The following is a 22536-nucleotide window of genomic DNA, read 5'->3' on the forward strand; positions in this document are numbered from 1 at the left end:
ATTATACTGTCGTTCATTTCATTTATTATAACATGGCGTTAGACGAATAGTGTGATGAGTTGCTGTTTCAGTGTCTACCTCTCAACAGATTTATTTTTTTTTTTTTTACAAGTTTCACTGTTTTCCCTTTGCACACTATAGTTGCTGTGATGCTAAAAATAGCCGCGCCTGACTGATTGCTGAAGCATTAGGTTTTGGATGACACTGAAGCGAGTTGAGTTAATGTTCTCCTGTCAACAAGTCCACTCGCTACAGGATCGTTTGGGCCGGGCTACATGACAGTTGCAGTCAGTTCCTGTCATATTTTTTTTATGCCTGTAGCTGTTTCCACTTTATAAATAAAGTGACTGGGAGACAGAAGATCTAGTTGGGATGCATGGGGGGGGGGGAGTGGAGAAGAGACAAATCATAGCAGATAGGCCTGTCTTTTCTCAGCTGCCGGTGATTTACATGGTCTGTGATTGTGTTCCTACCATGAGGTAGGGCTGGGGTAAAACTGGGTTTCTATGTCAGAATTATTATATTTTAGTCTGCCAGGATTCTTTCTGGCACAGTGATTACATTCACTGTCACTTACACTATTCATAGAGTCATAGCTTTATTTTTTTTAAACTGGCAGCCCTGGCATCATGTTGTCATGTAATGTTTTATAGCGAGCAGACGGAGCATCCCTCAATAAGAAGGCCTGACCGCAACAAGAAATGGATGGATGGTTGTAAAATTTGCCACAGACATCTGTGTTCCCCTCAGGATAATATGTATCGTTTGACTTTTTCTGTTGCTCGTAAATAATCTCAAAGCTATAATTTGTCACGCACGTTATTTCATGTCCTGTCAAGATGTTGACAAAATAAATGACTTTCTGGAATTCTTTTTGAAAATATTTACATGGAAAACATGGTAAAGAAAGTAAACAGTGCAGAAATAAGTACAATTATCAAATCAACTGAAAATCAAGTAAGACATATCATTCGTGAGTTATTACTACCTCATGAATGAACTTCTTTTAATCCTCCGTGATGGTAACCCGCATGTGTTTGAAAACATCTTAAGCTGAATTTCAGGCTTTTTATAGGCAGCAGTTGATTCACAAATCGAACAAAACTTAATTGGCAGATGAATTTATGATGCAAGGAAGCATTAGCTACACCCTAAGTTTACTGAATGTGTTTTTTATTGTAATCATGGCCTTAATAAAGCCACAAAGTTTTCATTTTATTGAGACAAAACCACAGTCATTCTTTGTTTCTTTCTCAAATCTTGTTCTGTTTCAGCTGCTGAACATAACTTCTTTTATTTCTTAAAAAATAAGCAAGTCATAACATTGCTCTTTTTTTCTTTTTTTTTTGTCAGGACTTTATATTGAAGAGTTGTTAATCCCTGGCATTTGTTTATTTCTCCAGATTGCTTCACTAGTGAACACAATCTTAGAGACTAATTATTTCTATTCATTTTTTTTTTCTCTGTCAGATAGCAGTTAAGTGCTAGAAGATCGTTTCATCCATCTTTGCAATGGCAGTATGGAGAGCAAAGAAGACCAGATATTCCAGTTACCTTATCTTCCTCCAGCTCTTATCGGAGGACGCCAGTCGTCTGCAGTTCATTGTGAGAGATAGAAATTGTCTGGCGGTTCCTGGGCCGACCTCAGGGTCTCATCACCAGTTGGATGTGCCTCATAGGTCTAATACACCAAAAACATCCCGCTGAAACACTAATGATGTTTTACATTGACCCCGGGAGGTTGAATCCATATTTTAGTGACCATCTCACTAAAGAGGTGATGTCGGAGCATTACTATGTGGGCTCATTACCTGGGAAGAAAATATAGGATCAAAGGTTGGATGTAATGTTCAACTAACTGCATCCTGAAGCGCTGATCAATTTAAATAACTTTAATCAATAAGACGCACACTCTAGTGACTGAAAAACTCATTATTTGTAGTATGCGTCACAATGTTTTGTCTGATTGCAGTAGAAATTGTCCCAGTTCTTTGGTCCTCCATGCTGACACTGAACATTTCACCCGTGTGACGGCCAATAGAAATCAGCATGTTAACTAACAGTTAAATATTAAAGGAGGACAAAGTACAACTAAGTAACTAAGATGCTGTAAGGGAGACGTGTACTTCTCTTTGGGGATTTATAATATCTTCTAGGATTGTGATAAAGCAAACATCTTTAAACCACAAATATGTTTATCTTTAATAAGAATACTGGTTGTCCTCCTCCCCTATCCCTGAAGCGAACCTGAAATAAAACAAAAATACTTTTGGTGTATACAATAATGATGTTCAAATTTTGCTACAGATGTAGTGAAAGTGTTTTACAGTCCGGCTAAACCTTTAAACAGTCTCAATATTATCTGCAGATTGTTTGCAAACCATACTTGCTTTTTCATTATATTATATTTTGTCGCTTCTTTATCTATACTCCGATTGTCACAGGCTTTAGGATTTTTATCTCATTTTCTTGTACTCAGTGTTTTTTGTAGTCGGAGTGACCCAGTGCTTGCATTTTATAAAGTTCTTGTCACCTTTCAGTCTTTCTAAAATAAGGTCTGCTGCCTCCACTCAATATTACAGAGCTCAGATATGTGACCTCTATTATGCGGTTTTATTAGAAACAGTCTTATTGGAGTGGAAACTGTAAACCTCAATCAAAAATCCACACACATACACCCATTTCTGTAACTTTACAAAATTGCAGTCATTTCTACATTTATTTTCAGGAAGGGAACTTATACTTGTGCACTTTTGTTCTGTTACATTGTCTGTGTCTGACCTCGCTCCCTTAAAGTTACTCTACGAGAATCCATAAGGGAAAAATGAAAACATTTAGGACCCAGTTTTAGTTGTAATGCGTTGTCAGTACCTTTCTGGAGGAAATTCGTCATTACAAACCCGCATTTTCAGCATTTAAATTTTGTGGAACATAAGTTTCACAAAATTTGCAAACTTGTTTCAAAAGCCTGGACTTCACACTATGTTTTTGGTAAGTTTTAAGTTATCTAACTGAAATTTAAATTTTGTCCAAAAAGTAAGTCCTTTTTGTCTGAAAATTATGCATCTGTGAAATGTGCAGCTAAAAACATGAGACACAATGATACCCGTCTTATTTCAGCAATTATTTTTTTCACGTTTTAAAGCACATTTATATAAAATACTTAAATCGATTGTCTTTAGAAATGTAATGAAGGCACTCCCAATATATTTATGCACATCTCTGTAATTACTTCACACTATACATGTGAATACCCACATATGGGAGCCTGAGGCATTGCTGCCTGAGGCATTCACTTAGTAGCTCATCCTTTGGGGCTGTCTTCCAGATGTATTCTTGAATTTTGGATGTTTCGTCTTGGATAGTGGCTCTGACACTAGTTTTAAGCCGCTCTCCTTTAGCCTCAGGATGCTGGACCTTGGGTGCAACCCTCCATGTATGGTGATAAGCTTTCTAATTTTGATGTCTGTGGCTTCTATATCTTATTCTGGCCAGCTCATGATCCCAGATGGGTATCTACAGACTGGCAGTGCGTGCATGTCGAAGGCCAGGACCTTTTTCCTACTATTTAACTGACTTCTTAGCTCTTGCCTACTCTCTGGAAGTATTTGGTTGTCTTTAACTTCCTTGTGGCCTTCTAATGGTTTCCATCAAGCTGCAGGATCCCGGGGTACTTATAGTTATCTTGGATATCCCCAATGTTGCCCTCTGGTAGGTCAGCCCCGTCTGTTCTGCTCATCGTCCTCTCTTTGATACCATCCCAATGTCAGTGCTTTAGATCCTGGTAGTTTTCAGCCACTGTGTCGATTTCTCACTCATTGTTGGCATACAGCTTGATACTGACTGTTGCTCCACTTCAGAATTGGTATCCATAGCCAGTCTTTGTGGTGATCTGACTGAGGGGGTTGAGGCCCATGCAGAACAGCAGTGGTGACGCTGTATCTCCTTGTTGTACACTTGATGTTAACTTGGGCGTTTGACTTTGAGTTGGCTTCGACGGGTCGTCTTGTACATTCCCATGGAGATCATTATGAAAGCTTTTAGTGTTCGAGGTTGATCAGTTGGTCAGTTCCAGACATTACAGTATTCATGTCTAGTCTGTGCCTTGCTCATGTATTGGGCCGTGTGCCTGTTGATCTTAGCAGCTCTAATGACAGGAGCTTCCAAGTTCAGGTTATCGACTGGTAGTTGGATGAGATGGTTCCCTTCTGGAGGTCCTTCGGGATTAGAAATCTTCTACCCTGGGTTAACCACTGTGGCTTGGTCCCATCCCTAAGCAGCTGGTTAATTTGTGCTCCTTGTCTGTCATGTACTGAAGTACGCTTCTCCAGCCTGTATAGTTCATATCGGGGCCTCGTGATGTCCAACTCTTCATCTTACACACACTGTCTTGGATGTCTGCCACAGAGATGTTCACTGGTTCTTACTCTGGGAGGTCACCGTGGTCACTTCTCAGGTCCACTAGTCATTAGACATCATTGTGTGTGATGTTTCTCTGTTCCATGTGCCCTTTCAATAATTTTCAGTCTCACCTCTTGGTGGGTCTGACCTGCTGTTATTACTTCCCTCCCGTTCAGTGTGCATCTTAGCTGATTCAGTGTAGAACATCCTGTTTATTCTCCTGGCTTCAATCTCTTTGGTATCTCTTTAGCTGGGTGGCTAGAGCTGTTAACCTCTGTTGAGCAGTTTCAAGTGCCTCAGGAATGGAGAGCTTGTAGTATTTTGTGGGAACTTCATTCACCTGGTTGTCTTTATTTATCTCTGCCAGCTGGCTAACTTCTTTCTGAGCTGTTTTTAGCTGAGCCTCTGACCGTCTTTTTTTATGGAGGCCGCCGGTTCTTACGTACTTTGTATCCAAGCTCTAAGAGTACTGTTGTTGTCCTGTCTATTGACTTGTTGTTTTCACTGATGGATTTTGTAGGTCGTGCATTCAGGAGAGTATTCACATCTTCTAGCAGATTGTCTGAAGGTGCTTTACAACTCTTGCTCTTTCACTGAGGCTGTTCACATCTAGTGGAGCTTGGTACCCAATCTCAGATTATGGAGTTGATGGTGACAGTCCCTCGCTGACATGGTGGGCTGGCTCGCCATTGCCGTAGTATTGTTATTGTATTTCATTTATTAGTTGTGATAGTAGGTGGCCATTACAAATGTTAGAACACTGCTACTAGATGTTTCTCAGTGAGCCTTGATTGGGTGTTTCAAAGTCACCACAATTCCTATATTGTCCCTATATACAGTGTACCCTCCAGGATTGCCTGTGTAGTAGCATTTCATTAGTTCCGTATTGACCACCCTTGTCCATATTTGCTTTGTTCCAGTAGGCCATACCATGTCATCTGATTGCCCAGGTTCCCTAGCAACTGATGCAAACCTTGTTGACACCGGAGCTGGTCCGACTCTATTAGTTTCATATACTTATGGTCGAGGTAGGCATTAGAGATCTTGCCAAAGGACTCCACTGGATGATGTTCGTCCACACAGTAGATTTCCACACTCACACACACACACGCGCACGCACACGCACATGCACACGCACACAGAATCCAATTGGGGCAGCTGATACTTTACAACTTTCTTTAATCTAAAAAGTTTGATTCCTTCATGATTTTCTGTTTGCTTATTACATTTCTCCACACCAAGTCACATTCCAGGTCCCCTCTCTATTTCTGCACCGGTGGATTTTATCACACTCCGCTCTTCAATTTGCAATTAAAATCTAAATGTGTTCAAAGCCATCAAAAGGCCCCTATATTGAGGTCTCTCTTGAATCGTTGGTTAAAAAAAAAAAAGAAGTGCCATATGAATCACTCCTCTATATTAGGAGAAGAGTCTTGTCAATACCTCAGTAGTGTTTCTCTGTTTTTTAATTCAAATTGAACTTTTTGTATTGTGCTCAGTGTACAGATGGAACATGTATTGATATGCCTGTGTGACCCAGATGTAAATACAAAAACTCTTTACTTTAGATCCATGGAAAACTTAAGCCAGTGTGGCGCATGATGGGAGCAGTAGGTTGCTCGGTGGCTGCAGTGTGTTTGGAGGGGAACATGTTTCTCGCACAGCGGTACAAAGTTCTGCTTCAAACAGGGAGACGCTTGATTTTTGGCTCGCAGAGCAGCTTTTTACGATGTTGAAAGATTGTATGCACTCCCCTGTCATCAATTGGCTGGAAACGTGCTGATGAGAGAGTGGAGGCCTTTTCATCAGCGTGCTATAACCATTACCTGAAATGAGTGGCTGTAAATCATAATCTGAGCAGTTGTGGAGGACATCTGTTTGCTCACTGACAGCAGAGGAAAGAAAGATACTCGAGGGAAGACGGATGTGATGGGGTAAACTATTCCAATGTCTTTTGGTGGTTGGAGTTATGTTTATTGTAATGAGTTGGTACTGCATTTAACTGATACCTACTTCCTTCGTTTTTTCCTATTTTTTTTTTTTTTTGCCTTCAAGATTTTTCACAAGCATTAGCTTGAAAAACCTTTTGCTCTTCATCTTTTGCTCAAATGAAAGGACATGTGTTGTTCTTTTTTTTTTTTTATTTCTTTCAGGTAAAATGTCAAATGTTCGCACAGTCAGGAAGATGCAACAGCTGAATAACTTGGTTGCCATGGTTATGGAGCGTGCCCAGCCAGGACAAACAGTCGTGGATTTCTGCAGTGGCACGGTACCCGTATTCATCAATCATCATTCATTCATCATGACCACCGCTGAAAAGAACAAAGTCCTCATATTGCCTTATATTTCCTCTTTCTCCCCATTTAAATGCCTTTTGTTGTTGCCTGCCGCACTCCAGCCGACTGTTAATCATGCTCATGGAAATGCAAGCTCAGTGTGGTGGCGCTGCACGGCTGAAGGGTCAGCATTTGGCTGGAAAGGGCAGCACTAATCATGGGGCTGTTGATACCCTCCTTGACGTGTGTTGTTTTTCCTGTTCTGCATTTTTATACTTTTTTTTCCTCCCCCCTTCCTCTGTGCTGTCTCTCAGGGCCACGTTGGGATTGTTCTGGCTCATACACTTCCAGATTGCCAGGTAATGTGCATTTGGAGACTTTATGGTGCATGCATGCGTGAGTGTGTGCATGTCGGTTTTCCGAACAAAAAGAAGAGACTTTTAGACTCCATTCAGAGTGAAACTACTTTTTACACACACTTTCCACAAAAATATTCCATTGATTAACAAGTATGAGGTTTTATTGTCATTTAATAAAGCATGTCCCCATTAAACTACTGTATTGTTTGAAAACCTGATCATATAGTTTGCAATCAAATGACATTTATTCACTGACTATAAAACTAAGTGCTCTCGAGCCATGTCTTATGGTTTATAATGAGCTTGATATACATATCTTTTATTATTATTAAACTACTTCATATTGTCATTGCTGTATTCAACTTGACAACATAATGATGTCCCTCACTTATGTGTAGAAATGATATACAGCAAAACCAAAAATGGCAAAAAGGCTTAATTGTCATTAAAATTGAGGAAATTGTGTGGCACTCTTGCAAAAGCAGTGGGGTGAAACAGCAGTGAAAACAAAAACAATCCAACATAAAAACAAACCAAGGAAACAAAAGACTGAATGTTTGAACTCTTACATTCATGCTGACCTATTAAACCTATTATTTTAGTCTTTTATTATTATTACTTGTATCATTATTATTGAAAAGCACTAAAGCATAGCAATGTGATGTTATGGCAGCGTATTTATTTTGGATAAACTTTGCTGTCACGAACATCTGTTTGAGGTTTGATGTTCTTGTCTACATTCAAGGTCGTCCTCATAGAGAACAAAGAAGAGTCCTTGGTGCGGGCCCAAAGTCGCAGTGCCGAACTGGGCTTGGAAAACATCGGATTCATTCAAGCCAATCTGGATTACTTCACTGGACCGTTTCAGATTGGGGTGAGTAGAGCAAAAGACAAACAAGACAAAGTGTCAAAAGTTGTCCTCAGTTTACTATTTAAATTTCTTTTGATATTTTAAATGGAAATTAATACAGAAATGTACGAACAAAACTAGATTTTTTATCAAATGCATGGTTGTGACAAAGGTGCCACACTGTTTAACCCCACTCTTTTGCTAAGGAAGTGCACTTCAATATATATCGCTGTCTGAAAAAGAGATCAAAATTAAATTACATTCTCTTTAATGCTCTTTCAGTTCATGCCAACCCAACTCTCATATCCAAATTTGGCAAAGCATCTGAAAATACTACAGTAATACAGAAAAATATCATTGTATCATCAACTCCTTGGTATGAAAAGAACATTCTGCAACATTCTTATTATACACGGAGGTATCCGTTTCATCATTGCTGTAATTTATCTCACAAGTTGTCACAAAGGCAGCCTTGTTCAGACGCCTTCCATTATCTGGCTTTATGACAGCTTTCTGTGGGTTCACTGTGTGCATACATTGTCTGACCTTTTTGTCAGCCCAGGTCGCAGTATGCGTAAATGATAATTGCAACAATTAGAAATTCAGATGACGGATTCACACTGAGACACACGCGCAGCTTTGATTAGCACCGCATAAACAATGTGCCACATCTCGCTCAGACACAATCACAACTTCACAGCGAGGTGTCGGCATCTTCCGGGACAGCACAGCCTCCACTCACATGTGCAGACATGTCATTCCCTCATCTTTTCACAGAAAAGGAAAATGTCAACGTGCAATTATTTTTGTCAGAGCATCTATGATGGCTTTTTATTTTCCTGAAGAGGAGCTTTTAATCAGAACCCTTTTAGTGCCCCGCACTTCAGTCAGACAGCATGTGTCAATGTTCCCTGATTATTGAAAAGGCAAAAAGGTAGTTTTACCCACAAATCTGAAGGACAAAGGTAATTGGGGTTTACAGATTACTTCAGAGGGGATTATTAAGGGATAGCTTTTCTCAGTTTTTGTTTTCTGATCAAATTTTCTGTGCAAAGATGCTTTTGATTTGCTTTTTGCTCCTATTAGAGGCTGATAGGAGTCACTCTGAAGAAGAAGGCAACCACTTTCAGAATTATGTGTAATATAAAGTAAACACACCAGGTTTATTTAAGTTTTAAGCAAATGGCTTGACGTGCAATGTAACCCATTTACTCCTAAAAAGTCCACGCTTTCTTATGCACTTTCTTGCAGCTCTGCATTGTTTATGTTTGTTATGCTTAAAAATTCAACTCAGTAAATGACTTTAATTCTGTCTGTCTTTTTTCTTTTTACTTTTTGCTTTAAGCTGAAACAAACTTAACCTCCCCCACCCTGCCAGTCCGATTTTGAACACTCGCCTTCATCCGCAGAGCTCTTGACTCCCTGAACTGATAATTGCAATCGTTTTACAGCATAATGCTTCGTAACAGGGGATGTCATGTGAATGCTTTGTGGGTGCTCTATTCTGTCTTTCTCACACCAACTAAATATAAACGCGATTATTATCAGCACTTTGCTCCATTATGATTCTTTTAAAGTGCTTTTATAAATAAAGTTGTTATGCTATGCTCTTATTCACACTTACTTAGTGCGACGCACTGTGAATCTTCGCGATCGGTCTAAAGCAAAGTTTTTTGATAATCGGATATGTGACGAGTCCGAGACAACACATGAAAAGGAAGCGATGCCACCCAAGAAAGCTTGAAAAATAGAACCTGCTGAATGACACGACAGTGTCAACCTTAATATACTACCTCGTAATGTATATGGCGCATCATCACAACCTTCCACCTCATATCCAGAAACTATTCAAACATAGGGAGAGTCCATATGGGCTCAGGGGTTCTGGGTTTTTTCTCAAAACTGTAGCAAGAACATGTATTTCCATAAGAGGGTTTAAACCTTTGGTACAACCTGGACGATAACTTAAAGAAATCGGATACCCTCAGAATATTTAAAAGGCGATTAAAGCTCACCACTCTTGAAAAATATTGAGCTCAGAATGGACACGATTAAAAGCAGCTGTGCTCCTTCAGAGGACAGTTTGTGTTTGGTAATTTTGGGATGGCAAAGAAAATGCAAGTTTTTGTTGTTGTTTTTTGGTTTCTGTCACACCAATTGCAGATGCTTTATGTTTATTATGTACAGGGTTAGGCAGTATAAGTTAAACTTCAGCCTAAACCCTTCGGTCTTCCTCTGTTTGTTTTCCCTTTCTTTTAATTGTTGCATTTTCTGTTGCTGCATTTTGTATTTGGTTGACCGAATAAACCACTACTGCTACTACTAACACCTTCACTTTTACCTTCCTGATAATACAACTAACACATTGTAAATGTATATGTATATATGTATGTCAGTGGATAGATAGAGGGCGCCAACCCAACCCAGGCATTCTAAAATACTTTGAAAGATGGATTGATGTGGTGTTTGAAAATATACCTGATATTCCTTTTGTTTTCCCTAAACTCAGACTAACTGTCATTTTAAGTAAAACAGCCCCAAAGCACATTCATTTTCTAAAAGGGACTAATGAAGCTTCTGCTTTCATTTGTTTACGAGTGTGTTAATAAAAGAGTCTTAATATGTGCTCTCTATTCACTAGCTGTTTAAAAGTACAATAACTTTCATCACTGAGGCCTCTTTCAATCTAACAAAGGCAAGATTGTTGTAATGTGGTTTATAAACGTGCTGTAATTAAATGAAGTTAACATTGGCTGAAATCGAATAATAATGAAGAGCCTCACTGAAGAAAATTATCACCAGCCACCATATATATATATATATATATATATATGTATATACAGTACAGACCAAAAGTTTGGACACACCTTCTCATTCAAAGAGTTTTCTTTATTTTCATGACTATGAAAATTGTAGATTCACACTGAAGGCATCAAAACTATGAACTAACACATGTGGAATTATATACTTAACAAAAAAGTATGAAACAACTGAAAACACGCCTTATATTCTAGGTTCTTCAAAGTAGCCACCTTTTGCTTTGATTACTGCTTCGCACACTCTTGGCATTCTCTTGATGAGCTTCAAGAGGTAGTCACCTGAAATGGTCTTCCAACAGTCTTGAAGGAGTTCCCAGAGATGCTTAGCACTTGTTGGCCCTTTTGCCTTCACTCTGCGGTCCAGCTCACCACAAACCATCTCCATTGGGTTCAGGTCCGGTGACTGTGGAGGCCAGGTCATCTGGCGCAGCACCCCATCACTCTCTTTCTTGGTCAAATAGCCCTTACACAGCCTGGAGGTGTGTTTGGGGTCATTGTCCTGTTGAAAAATAAATGATGGTCCAACTAAACGCAAACCGGATGGAATAGCATGCCGCTGCAAGATGCTGTGGTAGCCATGCTGGTTCAGTATGCCTTCAATTTTGAATAAATCCCCAACAGTGTCACCAGCAAAGCACCCCCACACCATCACACCTCCTCCTCCATGCTTCACGGTGGGAACCAGGCATGTAGAGTCCATCCGTTCACCTTTTCTACGTCGCACAAAGACACGGTGGTTGGAACCAAAGATCTCAAATTTGGACTCATCAGACCAAAGCACAGATTTCCACTGGTCTAATGTCCATTCCTTGTGTTCTTTAGCCCAAACAAGTCTCTTCTGCTTGTTGCCTGTCCTTAGCAGTGGTTTCCTAGCAGCTATTCTACCATGAAGGCCTGATTCACACAGTCTCCTCTTAACAGTTGTTCTAGAGATGTGTCTGCTGCTAGAACTCTGTGTGGCATTGACCTGCTCTCTAATCTGAGCTGCTGTTAACCTGCGATTTCTGAGGCTGGTGACTCGGATGAACTTATCCTCCGCAGCAGAGGTGACTCTTGGTCTTCCTTTCCTGGGGCGGTCCTCATGTGAGCCAGTTTCTTTGTAGCGCTTGATGGTTTTTGCGACTGCACTTGGGGACACTTTCAAAGTTTTCCCAATTTTTCGGACTGACTGACCTTCATTTCTTAAAGTAATGATGGCCATTCCTTTTTCTTTACTTAGCTGCTTTTTTCTTGCCATAATACCAATTCTAACAGTCTATTCAGTAGGACTATCAGCTGTGTATCCACCTGACTTCTGCACAACACAACTGATGGTCCCAACCCCATTTATAAGGCAAGAAATCCCACTTATTAAACCTGACAGGGCACACCTGTGAAGTGAAAACCCTTTCAGGTGACTACCCCTTGAAGCTCATCAAGAGAATGCAGAGTGTGTCCATAGCAGTAATCAGAGCAAAAGGTGGCTACTTTGAAGAACCTAGAATAAGGCGTGTTTTCAGTTGTTTTACACTTTTTTGTTAAGTACATATTTCCACATGTGTTAATTCATAGTTTTGATGCCTTCAGTGTGAATCTACAATGTCAATAGTCATGAAAATAAAGAAAACTCTTTGAATGAGAAGGTGTGTCCAAACTTTTGGTCTGTACTGTATATATATATATCAGGGTCATCGCTCCACTGAGACTTGTTCTACCTGCAAAGAGTCAAACAGCAGATTGTTTTTCTCTACAATTAGTTGTGGGGTTGTTTTTTTTCCTAGTCAAACTGGAGATTTTATACATGAAGCTTCTGATTCCATTTCCCTAAATATTCCTACCTCCGTGAGCTTCTCATCACACTGAATTTAATCCTGTTATGTATAATACATGGTCCCATTTTTAGTCGTGCTCATTTAATCAGGCTAATTAAGTTGAGGTGCTCCGGTTCAGTCAGTCTGCTTCTCCTGCTGAAATTGAATAGTCCAGGTATGAAACTTGTATCAGAAGCAGAATTTACATGCAATGTGTTTAGATTTCTCCCCCACTGACCGATAACGTTGAGCAAACAGACTTCAGGAGCATAAAACCTGTGGAGCTTGAAGCACAGTAGGATTTTTATTGAACTCAGGTTCGTTATTTGGTTGTGCTGAAGGCTGTTATTGTCCCCCATTGATTACTGCAGCTGGCTTTTTAATGGTTGTGTGAAAAATACTGTACTTGCTGATATAAATTGAATCTTGTGTAGACACTGATATTAATCAAGTCCTAGATGTAATTCCAGTACTAATATGTTTTAAGCACAATTTAAGCACAAACAGTCCATGATTAAAGTTGTACCATCCACAGTAAAAAGCACAAACAAACCAGCAATTATAAATAACATTATGACCACCTTGGTTAATGTAGGTCTTTTTTGGTGGTAAAGCAGCCCTGAGATACTGACTAGGTCAGACCTCTGAATGTTTGCCGAGCAGTTTGACACAGAGGCATTAAGCAGCAAATGTTGAATGTCCTGTAAGTTGCAATGTGGAGTGTCCATGGTTGTTACTTTTTTTTAATTCCTTGGATATCTTTTGATAGACTGGGAACACCCAAGAAAACTTTAGTTTTAAAGACGCAAGACATCAGACTTGCTGAGATCCTTCCATTTGATCCCTTGTGCTGCTGCTAACACACTTTAAAGAGGCAATATGTTGCCTGACGTGTCCCTGCCAATAAAAGGAGCCCTGAAAAAGAGATAATCACTTTTATTCACTTCACAAGCCAGTGGCCACAAGGGTATGACTGATCAGTAGACAGAAACATAAGTGCTCAGTTGTTTTTTTTGTGTGGTTTTTTATGATACAATATGTGGTACAAAGTAACATGAACTTTAAATAATGTCAGGACTGCACAAAAAAAATCCCTGGGTAACCGAAGAAACTTGCAGCACAATTTCACAGAAGGTTATGAAGTTGATTATTAGCCGTGCAGCAGGAACTTGTTCTGTGTCAGGCCTTCACAGACCAGGAGAAATATATAATTACATGAATAAGGATGAATAATGAATCCTCATTATTTCCGTAATGTGATTATTGAGAGAAAGATAGAGCGAAACTGTTCTCCCTCTCTCAATAAGCCAGATGAATAAAGAACATAGTTTTACAAGGGACCGTGTAATTTTCTCATGGAAATTCTTGTTGTTGTTTTTTTTTTAATCCATCTCTGCAGAATATGTATGGGAAATAGAATGTCTGTGAGATCATTTTTAACTCAGCCTTGTGCATAAATTTGCTTTTAATTATGCATTTTTAATTAATAACAGACAGCATTTTGGGCTTGGACGATGCTTTATTACCCCCCCCCCCCCATCAGAAAGAAATGGCTAAGAAAGTAGAGATGCTTTTTTTTTTTTTTTCCAGATGTGAACTTGCAAATGCATAATTAGTTATCTAAACAAATCAGAGCGTGTTTGTATTTCTTGTAAGTTGTGTGCGTTTCAGTTGACTGTGTTGAATCAAGGCTAAAGGTTATAAAATGTAATTAGGACTTACTGAAGTATGACTAATGTACAACATTAAGTTGCTGGATAAGAGGGATGGTGTTACTTTGTTAATTATTTTTGCTTAGATGTGGGGGGAAGTAACATCACGCAATCTTCGATTAGAAAAAAAAAAAAAAAAACTCTCCTCCTCCTCATCGGCAGTCTAAAACATGCTTGTTGAAACAGCATCTGTCTTTTCCCTGATGACATGAATGAATGCAGGATGAGGCGTCAAATAGAGCCAAGGCCATAGAGGTAATTGATGTTAATTCGCCCATTTTAGTTTTTTTCACTCTGCTTTCATCTGCTTTTTTTTTTTTTTTTTTTTTTTGGGGGGGGGGGGGGGGGGGATGCATCCTTTCTTGCAGTTGAGTAACAAACTAAACACATCATTGTTCCAGCCCAAAGTCTTCAGACATATTTCTCAGTACAAGCTGTGGATTCGCACATGCACAAGTGCTGCTCCCAGGGAGATTGCAAGGCGCCTCGGAGCCCCCGTTCAGGCATGTCAGTGACTTTATGATGGTGTTTGGCCGCGTCTCGTCCTGGTCAGCTCTGGGCGTCCGCTCTTGTGCCGCTGCTGTCAAGGCAACATGCGGTCGAATGAGACTCACAGACATCAAGTGACGACTGCTTGGAAAACATGAATAGAGATTGATTGTGTTGGATGGGGTTGATTTAAGAGAGCCTTTGTGGCCATTGTCACATCAGACTGTTGATAATGCATTTTATTTGGGCCATTAACGGGGAATCCATTTAGCACTGCGCGCGTGACAGAGGAAATCATCTGTTACCCTTGCACTTTGGATATTAAACCTACTGCTTTTTGGAAGCCATAATGTGTTCTTGCAGATGGACTGGGCAGGGAAGGTGGCTGCAACACAGACAAGACCACAATATTGTCTTTTTTAGTCCCTTTCCGTCATCCAATATATAAGCACAGCATTACTAATGCATAGCAAGGTGCTCATCACCACGCACTGTTTACCCACTCAATGGGAATCCTGATGCATCCGTGCCTCTCCTCTTAAAGCACCAATACATTTTGTTTGCTCTCGCTCTCCGTGCCTGCACCTCTGAGAGCGCAGATGTATTTAATAGCAGCACCCATTATGAAGTAATCAATGGGATTGAGTACATGCTCTCAAGTGCTCTCATTTCTGGCTTTGCTTCTGGATCGTGATAGCTTTCAAGAACACGTTGATTTTATTGGTGTTTCTAACACAGATTTTAATTTTTTTATTTTTTCAATTGAGGTTGCCCTCCATGCATGTGGTGTTGCAACAGATATGGTGATGGAGCACTGCATCCAGGCCGAAGCCGCCTTCGTCATCAGTCCCTGTTGCTACGGCTTCATCCAGAACGCAGTCAAGTTCACCTTCCCCAAGAGGTTTGTACCTGCGTCTGCCACACCTTAAAGCAATGTTTCCATGTCTTTTATTCACACTATATTGAACTTGTGTTTGTGGGGAGCTGGAGTCAATCCTTTTGACTTATAGAGAGACGAAGGGTACACTCTGTACAAGGACTACACAGTCACATGCACACATTCACAGGCAAGATAAACGTTTGTGGGTTTAAGAAAGAATCCCTGTCACCTGCAAACAAGCAATGCAGAACATGCAATCTCCAAACAGAAAGTCCTGAAACCCAGTATATACTTGTGAGATGAGAGCACTAACCACTTCACCACAGCATGGCCTTCATCTTACTTACTGTATTTCCATGGAGGTGTGACATTGCTTTCCTCTCTTTTTTTTCTCAGTTTCTCTTTATAGCTCTAGGACTCGCACATTTTCACACGTCATTCGTGCTCTCTTTCTCAAACACACATAATCTATAGCTCTTGTTTGGGCCTTTTGTTCACCTCCCGTCTCTCACCGTCACCGCTGACAATATGGGGCAGCACAGTTGCGTCACCTCCTCAACGGGGTCCGGCCCTCACATTTTCGGATTTGATCTGTCAGCAGCAAGGTCCTCTATGTAGACACTGCGAGGCCATTAAAGAGAGACAGGCTGGAAAACCCAGTTGGAGGTACAAAAAAAAAATTTCTCTTAACTGTAGGGTTCATTCAAAATGTCTCTGTTAAGCAGGCTGAATTACAGCGCCGTTTGAATAGAAGGAAATAAAGTATACCGGTGAAACTAAATGGGGTAATTGAATGGTGTTTGTCCTGTTGCTATGTTACATAATGGCGCCGTGAGACTTTAAGACTCATACAAGGGAGAAAACATCATCCAATGTCAGATTGTTGTGTAGTATTCCTGTTGTAGCAACGACAACCACCAAATTACGGTGGAGATAACCTTATATTTGTTGTTGTTGGGCCAAGCCTGTTCTCGTCTTCAGGGTGATAAAATTACAGTGTGATGTTAAAAGGATTCTTCTTATCTCTCTGAGGTATTCACTTTTCACGCTCTATTCCTTTTATTAACCTTGTTTCAACTAAGATGCACAACAGTAAGTTTTCCGGGGGGGGGTTTCAGTCCGGAAAATGGCAAGAAAAAGTAAACATGAAGTGGTGTGCTTTGAGTGGTCTGATTTTCATAATGCACTTATCAGGGTGTCAGATGTTCACTAGTCGAGGCTCACATCCAGCGGGTTCACCATCCGTAGCTGTCTGCAAATTAGTTGTTTTCCTAATTGGTTTCATCCCATGTTCAGCTTTTGCCGCAAAAATATCACAATAGAGTTTGTGCTTCTGGCAGATTTCCAGGGTTGCAGCTCTTCCCACAGGCTACCAAGCATAGTGCCGTCTTTGTATTTACTGAGTCATTCACATCACGCTTACTTGACTGCAACTGCAGTAGTGATCAGGGTGCGTCTTATCCTGTGAAGGTATTTCACGTTTTTTCAGTTGAGTTTTAAGACGACTGAAAAAGAGTCTGACCAAGAGAGTTTGTTTTCTTCCCATGCAGAAAGGTGCACATGTGGTGCGCAGTACAGACACTTGGAGACTTGTAGTGGAGCGCGGTCAGTTTTAGTATTGTGTGAGGAGATGCACAACAACTCTTGGAAAACCCTGCAAGTTTTAAGTTGTATAAATAATTAGTCTTTTATTGTTAAACACTCTTAAGATAAATAGTGTTTTTGTGAAAACTTCAACTAATTTACGCTTAATTATCAATCATTTAAAAGTGCCCTGAATTTTTCCAACAGACATTAATATTTTCAATGTCAGTTTGTTTGGGACTTTAATTTGCTTGCATGTGTAAATGCAGCGTCCGTCTTTGTGCCGACCGACCAAAGTCTGTCTAGAGATGCACACCACCTTCTGCCAAGTGCGAGTTGGGATGGGCTCCAGCTTTATGCCACCTCTGATGGATGAGTCAGTATAGGTAATTGATTAATGATAACATGTACCAGTGTGCATAATGCAGTTAATATTTTCATATGCAAAGGACGGCCGTACTGCAGCCAATAAGGACACTTTGTTCCGGTATAAGCAACAATAAGTTACCCAGGTAGCTTTCTCTCATATTAAAAAATGTCTTTGCATTTCTAATGATCTTTTAACAAATGCAGTGTGAAACTTCAAACTACTGCTGTGGTTAACTCCAGTTTAAAGTACATTCTTTAAGGTAGTGTTCATGATGTTTGGATTATTTAAAAGGCTTCTGGGTGACACATGAACGTATGATGGTTGTTTGTGGCTGTGGTGTTCTTTAACCTAAAACTATGCCTTTGGGGAAAATCCTTCAGTTTACTGCATACATTTTTCAGAAATTTCACATTCTTTAGTTTTCCTTTCCTGTCGTTGCTAACTTGACACTTCACCCCCTCTGAGTCCTCATAAAATATACAAAAAAGACTTTTGCAGCTGTAACGGACAACAGGGGACCGTGTTCCTGCAGGGCAGCATGTGTGTAGGACACACGCACCTGACTCTGTCAATCTTCGCCCTGCTACTTTTAGTGTTTTCCCCTCAGGCCATGTTCCAGGTACTCATGTGGATATTCCTCAAGTGTAGACATTCCCAGCAGTTCACAGTTTTTTTAGTTTTTTTTAATGAGCTGTGTAGCTAAACTGCCCATTTCATTTTGGCCTCAAAAGTTCAAGTTAGCCTTACTACATATCAACATTTGACCTGGGCGACTTCTCTACTTCTTGACCAGCTTCATGTGCATTTGCAGTTATTGTTACCGATCCAAGAAACCAAAATACATGCAATCGTGACAAACAGACTGAAAAAAGTTTTCTTCTTTGAGACAGTGATTTGTTTTTAGAGTTTCTGCATATTATGTGTTGCTTGTTTGGTGCTAATTCATTTATGAAAACATATTTTGAAGCAGGTTAAGTTTGGACATGCAATGTAGGTATATTACCTCTATTTTATGCACTGATTTGAAATCACTCTAAAATGTCTTGTTTTTGTTCTGGTTTGCAGCAAGAAGTTTAAAGAGACTCTGGCGTATAAGGTATGTGATTAACTCACTGTATTGCATGAAATATTAACTTGTGATTTAGGTGAAATATCACAGAATGCTGAATCTTGACAACTTTCTGCAAGTTATTGTGTTTTTTGATTTATTCCACCATGAGCAAGGAGCGAGTTACCCTCTTGTGTCTTGACCTATTGTTGAACATTGTCTTTTTCCATCCCAACTGCTGCTTTATTAAAATGCTGTCGCTGCAACAATAACAGGGTAATAGATTCAGAGTTACCTGGCTCCAGAGCTGCGGTTTCACATGGGCGGACCGTAGTTCCGCGACCTGGCGAGAGGTGAAAGTGCTTTCTCATACCACAATTGTCAAGACTGAGCAAACAGAAAACAGGAATCCGACAAGGAAAAACAAACTGACAAGCAGAGACATATTTGGGCTGGTTGCACTTGATGTTTGTGTAGCCGTTACTCAGATCAGTAGGTTATTCAGCACTAATCACAGACTAAGTTCAAAATAGTAATTACAGACAGCTTTGGTAAAGCGAGTTGTCTTCAAATCCCGAATTTGGTGGTTCAGTCCCCGAACTCATCTCTCCATATGCCACAGTGACCTAGTGTGGATGCTTGTTGAAACTGCCAAAGTGGTAATAATGCTCTAAATAAGCCAAGTCCATTAATTTGAAGTGGTCACATTATGCAAAATTTACTTTCTAATGAGTTTCCAACAGTCCTATGGTTCCCCATACCTGGGAATGACACCCCGGAGTGGAGAAAGTCTGTCATCTCTCTCACTTTTACATTTTTTTGAAAAGTGTGTTGCTCCAACGAGCGAATGAGAAATCAAACCCCATATAGTGTCATTTGGGGTTTAGCCAATCGCAATCAAGGTTGGCCCTCCACAGACACATCAGATTCTGAATGCAGCTCATATGAACCAATGTTCAAAAGGATGAAAATCAAGGAAAAGCTGGATTTGGGCCAATAAACATTTTTTGGACCAACAACACCCATGCGAAAGTGTTTAAGAGCTGTATCATGTGACCCCTTTAAATAAACATTATAACTGGGAAAGGCTTTGGTGTTTAAATATGTAGTCAGATTCATCCTTACATCGTTTGTGTTGTTTTTTGGGTTTTTTTTTCCTTCACTCTTCACCTTTCACTCTCACTGATGTGAAAACGTTTTGTAAGCTACATTTCCATGTTTGTTTTATAATACTAATTTCTTGCCCTACATTTTAGTGCAATTGGGTGAATCCGCCTTTGCCAAAAAAATGAAATAGATCAAGAATTTAAAACCTTTAAATATTGATGAAGATGACTTTAAGATCCCTACCAATGGTGTTATTTATTGTCTGCGGTTTCTGTTAAACCGTTCTTGTTTTCCATTTATTTATTCAAACAGTAAAACTGAATTACAGTGATCTTTGCACTCATCACTGTCTGGGGAACAAAGATTCCCCAAGCACTTACAAGGGTGAGCGTGTACCCTCCAGTCTCCCTTATCGCTCAGCGCAGACACACAACTGTACTCCGGGAGGGCCGATCCCATGATGATGTATGGGACTTGTCAGTGCCTCCGGGGAGAATCTTTGCCGAGGTAGCTGCAGGTCCTAACCAGAGCGACCTTAAGAGTTGACATGTCACAACATTGGACCACCATTAGCTCATTCCCCTACCTCAAGTAAAAGAAACAGAAAGCAGAGAAAATAGTGTAATATATACGAGACATTGGGAAATTGCTTGGTTGTGTGATTCCGAATTGTAATTCTTCTGCCATTTGTGTGAAAGCCCAGAGAGAAGAGGGGGAACAGAAAAAAACCAAAAACCTCAGCAATTGGCAAATTTTCAGTCTGAAAATACGAATCCAAAGATGCAGCCACGCAGCAGGAGAAATCTATATTCTATTTAAACTAGCAGACATATTATCTGCCACTTTAAACCTGAGCTCTACATCTCTCTTGCCTCCTCCTGCTTTTGCTTTCAACAGTCCCGTTTGGTATTGGCTATTTGTTTTGGCTCAGTGTATGGAGCCCCACTGTTTCCTTACGTCTCTGCTCGCTATCCCCCAGACAACATTTGCAGAAATAAAAGCTGCCTTGCATTGTTTTATAGCCGCGCCATAGTTGTCCTTCCTGAACTACAGCAGTTTGGGAGAGTGACAGTACGTTGACGGATGGTGTATGGCTGGAATAAAGGGCTAATGGTGTGAGCTATTGGTGCTCAACACTAACTTTAAGCACCTGCTCGGTGGCCTTGCGTTCAGCGTCGACCCCGTGGAGTGAAGAATGAGATCAATTAAAGTAGAGGCAGGTTAGAGATGACTAACCGCTCTTCTGAGTCACTTGTTCCATGAACTATAACAAGGTACAAGCCATAATGGGAAAGCTTGTCCTTTGGTTAGAAATGAATTACGTGGGTTCATCCGGTTTCTCTGTTGAAGTGGAAGGAATGCACATGTGAGCCTCCGCTCTCAAGTGCTGGCGTTACCCAAGAAAATCAACACATGGCTTCTAGTGTAGTTTCAGTTGAATGTCTGCATATTATACAGCTGCTATCAATAACAGAAGAAAATGTACACATTTAACTTTGTCACACTTTTTTGTAGCCACCATCAGATTCTTTGTCTTTAACACAGCTTTCACTCATATTTCATCCTCACTCACACAAACACTCATTGCAAATGCACATCACACCCTCAGGTAATAGAAAAACATCAGCAAAACAAGTGTTGTTTCGAGCACCACTCAGTCTTCAAAGCCTCATTAAGTGACCTCGTGTCCTGTGCAATAAACAACAGTAAAAAGAGAGACTATTCTCCCCGTATGATTCTTATCACAGACTCAGAAAAGGCAGACAAAGCGTCTGCTGCTGGGATTTCGACTAATCACAAGCGAGCACAGGAGGCTTGTTGGCGAGCTTGGCTACTGATTGTAGTATTTGCAGGTTTGGAACGCATCCGTAGTTTTATTTCCCTTCTGTGACAATATTTATGTGTCGGCGTTCATTCAGGTATTGCTGGCTGTTAAATTTGCTCTTTCTTGATTAATCATTCACATCAACTAATGTTATTTTGAGGATATAAGTGAGGCACTCTGCTCATTGTTCAGCATTAGACTTTGTTTCCACATTTATCCCACAAAGTGGCCCACATGTGTCTTATATCACAATTGTTCACATGAGGTCTGAGCTAAATGCAACATCCAGTTATTTTCAATTGCTTTATTTTACACCATCATAAGATCAATTTCTCATTATTCTGGGTTATTTATTGACCATTATATTTATATTAATGTCAACATGTTATAAGTAATCGGCTGAAATTGGTTTCCTGATAGCTATCCCCATCCTTTATAGCCATGTCGTCACTGTTGGTTAAAATGCACACATAACAACATTTACCGTTACGATTCATGTTCCTGCATTGACTTTCAGACACGAGGTCAGCTGAGGTGTTTTTCCTGCTTTTTTCCAACCATGACCATGCTGAACATTGGCTCCATTGCTCCAAGTACAACAAGCAGATCTACAGAAAAGCAGAACCAATTCAGGCACAACGGTGTTGAGTTTACTGAATGGCCAATTTGAAATATATTTATAAATAAATCCTGCCCTGTGTTTGTGTGGTTTTGCTGTTATTGCAGCAGTAACTGCACCAAAACACAGGAAGTATTTTCCTAGATGTGGACAGATATTGTGAAATGTAATAAGCCGCTCCTGATACTTACAGTCTGTCTTTTTTTTTTTCAGGAACACATGATCCTCTGTCGCTTCGCAGACCAAACTGCTGTCCAGCTTCCTCCTGAGAGGCGGCTCACCGGTACTGTAGTCTTCATCTCATATCCAAACGGTGTCTGCACAATGTATCGAACACTACAGGCACAAATATTATGATGTTGTTTATTATAAAGGGTTTATTATATCTCAGGGTAACTTTGTATAAG

General features: G+C 40.2%; 1 protein-coding gene across 1 annotated transcript in view; it reads left to right on the forward strand.

Moving 5' to 3' along the window:
- The window catches only part of gstcd (glutathione S-transferase, C-terminal domain containing), a 62083-nt gene that overhangs the window by 34964 nt on the left and 4583 nt on the right, over nucleotides 1–22536 (forward strand). The window contains exons 6-11 of the mRNA XM_080464400.1: nucleotides 6555–6670; nucleotides 6992–7036; nucleotides 7782–7910; nucleotides 15464–15597; nucleotides 18596–18626; nucleotides 22343–22412. Coding sequence (XP_080320526.1) covers nucleotides 6555–6670; nucleotides 6992–7036; nucleotides 7782–7910; nucleotides 15464–15597; nucleotides 18596–18626; nucleotides 22343–22412 — 525 coding nt within the window. The remainder of the gene's footprint in view (nucleotides 1–6554; nucleotides 6671–6991; nucleotides 7037–7781; nucleotides 7911–15463; nucleotides 15598–18595; nucleotides 18627–22342; nucleotides 22413–22536) is intronic.

This window comes from Lipophrys pholis (assembly GCF_963383615.2).
Source record: "Lipophrys pholis genome assembly, chromosome: 5".
Classification (NCBI taxonomy): Eukaryota; Metazoa; Chordata; class Actinopteri; order Blenniiformes; family Blenniidae; genus Lipophrys; species Lipophrys pholis.